This window comes from Humulus lupulus, chromosome 3 (genome assembly GCF_963169125.1).
Source record: "Humulus lupulus chromosome 3, drHumLupu1.1, whole genome shotgun sequence".
NCBI lineage: Eukaryota > Viridiplantae > Streptophyta > Magnoliopsida > Rosales > Cannabaceae > Humulus > Humulus lupulus.
The window spans coordinates 138,538,151-138,544,361 of NC_084795.1; the positions used below are offsets into that span (position 1 = coordinate 138,538,151).

General features: G+C 34.2%; 1 protein-coding gene across 1 annotated transcript; it reads left to right on the plus strand.

Moving 5' to 3' along the window:
- The first annotated feature begins 492 nt into the window (after positions 1-492).
- LOC133825090 (uncharacterized) lies at positions 493-2,009 on the plus strand. Its single transcript, XM_062258082.1, has 3 exons — positions 493-679; positions 827-1,654; positions 1,969-2,009. The coding sequence occupies exons 1-3, from the start codon at positions 493-495 to the stop codon at positions 2,007-2,009; spliced, it is 1,056 nt and encodes a 351-aa protein (XP_062114066.1).
- Positions 2,010-6,211: the final 4,202 nt, after the last annotated feature.

Sequence of the window (6,211 nt, forward strand, 5' to 3'; positions counted from 1 at the left end):
CAATATTAATTGGATCTTTATGAAATTAAAAAGAAATTTTGGGAGTTACATGTATTAGATTTATTTCTAGTCTCTTAGGCCTTTTATTTACTTCTTTACTATTATAATTATTTTCTATCTTGTTGACTCAGTCAACCTCTTGTTATCAGTTAGACTATTTTCTTGTTTTACTTCTTTGGCTGTCTTTCGGGTATATATACCCATTTCTCTGTCGCTTTGTAATATAATACTTTCTAATATCAACACTTATTTTTGTTCATTTCTCTCTCCGTGTTATGGTACCAGAGCGGGAAAGAAAGCTTTCCCTGTGATTTTCTGTTATCGATCTTCCCCAGTAACGTCGTGCATCTTTCTTCCGGCGACTGGTGTTTTCACTTTCATCTCTTCTATTTTTCGTTTCTTTTTCTAATTTCTTTTTAGTTCTGTTCTTGATTTCATCCGCTTGTACTCTGATTCTCCTTCTTCCACGAAGTATTCTTCTGTTCATCAACCATGTCCAACGCTCCAAGTTCTAGCGATGATGTTTCCTCTGCCTCTGAAGCATCTCAGGAGACCGAAATGACTACTCAGCCTACTTCTGCCGCTCCTTCACAAACACCGCTTGAGGATCCTTCCAATCCATACTATTTGCACCATGCCGACAACCCTGGAAATATACTGGTGTCTCAATTACTCACAGGTCAGGATAATTACCCCTCTTGGAGCAGAGCCATGCGCCTATCCATTTCGGTCAATAATAAAATTGGTTTTCTTGATGGGTCTATTCCCTAGCCCTCTATCTCTAATACTGCTCTCTATAATGCTTGGTTTCGTAATAACAACATAGTAATTTCATGGATTCTTAATTCTGTCTCCAAAGAAATTTCTGCTAGCATCCTCTATGATGAGTTGGCTGCCGAAATTTGGCGTGATCTCCGGGTTCGTTTTCAACGCAGTAATGGGCCTCATATTTTCAATCTTCGCAAAGAATTGATGAACCTCAAGCAAGATGTTCAATCGGTCAGTATTTATTATACTAGACTGAAAACCATTTGGGAAGAATTAACAACCTACAGACCTTCATGCACCTGCAACAATTGTTCTTGCGGAGGTGTCAAGAAACTCCAAGAACATCATCATATGGAATACATTATGTCATTCCTCATGGGCCTTACAGATTCCTATTCACAGGTCCGAAGTAACATACTCCTTATGGACCCTCTCCCAGATTTGAGTCGTGTTTTTCACTTGGTGTCCCAGGAAGAAAATCAACGTGGTACTGCTCCACCAAATGCTTCAGTCCTGTCCCCTTCCATGGCTTTTGCTTTCACTGGTAACAAATCTTCTAATCAGAGATTTGATTCTCATGCTTCAAGATCATTTCCCCCATGCAAAAATCGTCCCTTTTGCACCCACTGTAATGTTCTTGGTCACACCATTGAGAAGTGCTACAAACTTCATGGTTATCCCCCTGGATATAACAAGCCCAAACAGCAAAAAGAAGCTTCAGCGAATCAATTTCAGACCTCTGAGGACACTCCTTCTTCTATCCAAGAACACAACACCTTTCTCCCTCAACTCAATCCAACTCAATATCAACAATTACTTAATCTCCTTGCTGCTAATTCTCCTGGTATGACATCTTTGGACCCTTCTTCTTCTTCCAGCAATTCAGGTATTATTTTCTCTACACATACTTCTTCCCCTTTATTAGATTCATGGATATTAGACTCCGGTGCTACAAGACATATATGCTCTAACATTTCTTTGTTTCAAACTCTGAGTCCTACTGTTCCTACCACACTCATTTTGCCTAATCTCACCAAAATAATAGTTTATCAATGTGGCACTATTCCTATCAATACAAATCTTACTCTTACAGAAGTTTTATATGTTCCATCTTTCAAATACAACATAATTTTCGTAAGTTTTTTACTTAGCAATAGCCCACTTTCCCTGTATTTTAATTCAGATTCATTTCACTTGCAGGACCCAATCACCAAGAGGATGATTGGAATCGGCAAGCATAGCAATGGATTGTACATTCTTGACAACACTATCACTACTATCCCTATTTTCTCTGTTTCTGCTGAGACTTGGCATTCTAGGCTAGGATATCTCTCTAATAAATGTCTAGATCTATTAAGTAAAGACATACATTGTGATGTTTCTCAATTACATAAACATTCTCCTTGTTTTGTTTGTCCATTAGCTAAACAAAAGAAATTACCATTTCCTAATAAAAGAAATTACCTGGTCTATTGTCCCATTACCCCCACATAAAAAACCTATTGGTTGTCGTTGGGTATATAAAATTAAGTACAATAGTGATGGTTCTATTGAACGGTACAAAGCCTGTTTAGTAGCTCAAGGTTATGCTCAACAGGAGGGATTAGATTTTTTTGATACTTTCTCTCCTGTTGCCAAAATGGTTACTCTTAAATTACTTCTTGCTATTTTAGCAATAAAAAATTGGCATACTTTGCAAATAGATATTAATAATGCATTTCTAAACGGTGATCTTACTAAAGAAGTTTATATGTCTTTACCTAAGGGTCTAACTGATTCTAAACTTACTTCTACAGGTTCTACTATGGTGTGCAAGTTACACAAATCTATCTATGGTCTTCGTCAGTCTTCTCGACAATGGTATAAGAAGCTATCAGAAGCTCTTCTACAGGATGGATTCATGCAATCTCAAGCAGATTATACACTATTCACACGTGGATCCGCTGATTCTTTCATAGCCCTTTTGGTCTATGTTGATGACATAGTCATTACTGGCCCTACACTCAGCCACCTACACCAGCTCCAACATACTTTACCATTGTCAATTCAAGCTCAAGGCTCTCGGTCAGCTCAAGTATTTCTTAGGATTTGAAATAGCTCGTTCCAAAGAAGGCCTTTTTCTCTCACAAAGGCAATACACTCTTCAAATCCTTCAAGATTCAGGTTACCTTGGCTCCAAACCTTCTGCCACACCTATGGACCCCCGTTTAAAGCTAACTTTAACAAAAGGAGCACCTCTATCGGATCCCTCTCAATATAGAAGACTGGTGGGCAGACTACTTTACTTAACTCTTTCTAGACCTGATATTACATTTGCCGTGCATTGTCTAAGTCAATTCATGGCTTCTCCTCGCACCCCTCACCTTCAAGCTGTTCATCATTTATTGAGATACTTGAAAGGTAAACCAGGTCAAGGCATTTTGTATCCTTCTCGATCCTCTCTTCACTTGAGAGCCTTCTCAGATTCTGATTGGGCTTCATGTCCTACCACTAGACGTTCCACAACTGGTTTTTGCATCTTCCTTGGAGATTGTTTAGTTTCTTGGCGTACCAAGAAACAACCTACCATTTCTCGCAGCTCCACTGAAGCAGAATACAGGGCTCTTACCGCAACAGCCAGCGAGATCACTTGGCTTCAATATCTTCTCAAAGACTTGCATCTTCACTCCACTATTCCTGCTTTCATTTACTGTGATAACAAATCAGCTATACATATAGCTAACAACCCCACATTTCATGAAAGAACGAAGCACATTGAATTGGATTGTCATTTCCTCAGAGATAAAATAAAAAATGCCACGATCAGTCCCGTTAGTAGCAGCCTACAATTAGTTGATGCTTTCACAAAGCCTCTCCCTTCAACTTCTTTACACATCTCACATCTCCAAGATGACTGTGCATGATGTAAACAGTACATCTTGAGGGGGGAGTATTAGATTTATTTCTAGTCTCTTAGGCCTTTTATTTACTTCTTTACTGTTATAATTATTTTCTATCTTGTTGACTCAGTCAACCTCTTGTTATCAGTTAGACTATTTTCTTGTTTTACTTCTTTGGCTGTCTTTCGGGTATATATACCCATTTCTCTGTCACTTTGTAATATAATACTTCTAATATCAACACTTATTTTTGTTCATTTCTCTCTCCGTGTTAACATGAGATGTTAGAACTATTCAAGACGGAAAAAAGAAGCTAGAGTTGGTTGTCAGCGTCCCTAGTCGCGGCCAGAGATGTTCCTAGCTACGGTCACTGGCCCCTATTCTCCAGGATCCGGCTAGGGATAATCAGTGGTCATAGCCACAAATAATTCCAGCCTCTAAAAATTCAATTTTTCCAAAATGTCACAAATTATTTCTCACAAGATTTTGTAACATCTATACACATAATGAGAGTTAAAAACATGTCTCCAACAATCATATTACATAATGACTCCATGAAATTCAAACATAAATATGTAACTCTCAATCTACATATTATCGGATAATATTTAGAAATATAAATTTGTAACTGATTTTGTAACTCTAAAATATATTATATTTGGACACACATATATCCAATTTTATAACTCTCAATAATATATTACGAAATGTGATAAATCATATTTGTATGACAAATAATACTTATTTAATGAATTAAATATTATATTAAAATATAATAAAAACAGCCTTGCGGTTGAGACGTAATATTATAGAAATATTAAATTATACGTATATACTTTAACGGTCCAAAATAAAGCAATCATTTAAATTTCGACTCATAAAATCATAATGGGGAAAAAATAAATAATTGACAAACATGCTTGTTCTATTTAGTCATTTAATATATAAATAATTAGCATTTTCGATGGAAGGTAGCTGAACATGAAATATAGGAGGGATCATCTCAAAAAAATAAAATAAAATAAAAATATAGGAGGGTAAATAGTACTTGGGTTGAATTGGTACCTCTAAAATATATATTTTTTATTTATATATTAATTAGTTTATCATATTTAATAAAAAAATTTATATTTAAAATATTAAATTTATTATGGATGTTTCTATCCACAATTTTTTTTTTTCACTACACATATTTCTATTATACTCATTATAAATTGTTAAAAATCATTTCCACATATATTTAAAAAAAGATGTTATAGATAGAAGCAATTTTAATAAATTTTATGCTTTTAAAATTTGAAGTATGTAAATTTTTTTATTATTATTTTTTAATATTTCAAGAGAATATTTAGGTTAATTACTAAAATAATATATTTAGTAATAATTAATTAAAAAGGTTTAAAGAGAAAAAAATGGGTGTTGTGTTTTTTTATTTGTTTTTTAAAATTCTATTCTACCTTTATAAATTAGAATTTGGGACCTATGTGAGCTAAAAAATAAATATTGTGATCTAATTGTTATAAAATAAAAGTTGGAGAACTAATCAATACAAATGGTAAACCTTGACACTAATGCTATTTACCACCCAATATAGAAGGGAAATTTCATGTTATATGCAAAATAACTTAGTGAAAATTTTTAATATGCCACCATAACTTACTATCCTAAATATATGACAATTTTTATTTTTTAGACAAAAATACCCCTAACATCGAAAAATCATCGTTTTGGATAATAATCAAGTTTTCATGATTGCATCGAAATTGCATCGAAAAAGCATCGTTTGGGATAATAATCAAGTTTTCATGATTGCATCGAAATAGTATCGATGTACCATCGATTTGGCATCGAAACACCATCGGCATCAATGTACCATCGATTTTGCATCGATGCTATTTCGATGCAATCATGAAAGTCCCAAATGATGCTTTTTCGATGCAATTTCGATGCAAAATCGATGCCGATGGTGTTTCGATGCCAAATCGATAGTACATCGATGCTATTTCGATGCAATCATGGAAACTTGATTATTATCCTAAACGGTGCTTTTTCGATGCAAAATCGATGGTACATCGATGCCAATGGTGTTTCGATGTCAAATCAATGGTACATCGATGCTATTTCGATGCATTCATGAAAACTTGATTATTATCCCAAATGATGCTTTTTCGATGCAAAATCGATGGTACATCAATGTCGATGGTGTTTCGATGCCAAATCGATGGTACATCGATGCTATTTCGATGCAATCATGAAAACTTGATTATTATCTCAAACGATGCTTTTTCGATGCAATTTCGATATTAGGAATATTTTTGTCTAAAAAATTAAAATTGTCATATATTTTGGATAGTAAATTATAGTGGCATATTAAAAAAATTTACTAAATTATTATGTATATAATATGAAATTTCCCATATAGAATCGTTATTATTTGCAATAGAAGCTTCATTAATTACTTTACATAAATAGTCAATAGTATACATTTGTTCTTTGTGCATTAAAAATACCACTTTAGGCTCTTAGTTTTCGTCCTATATTCTTTTTAGTTTTAGAATTTATTT

Coding starts and splice junctions, on each gene's coding strand:
- LOC133825090 (XM_062258082.1), top strand. CDS start 493: ATGTCCAACGCTCCAAGTTCTAGCGATGATGTTTCCTCTGCCTCTGAA. Junction 680..826: donor GGTGTCTCAATTACTCACAG/GTCAGGATAATT, acceptor ATAACAACATAG/TAATTTCATGGATTCTTAAT. Junction 1,655..1,968: donor TTCTTCTTCCAGCAATTCAG/GTATTATTTTCT, acceptor TTTCACTTGCAG/GACCCAATCACCAAGAGGAT.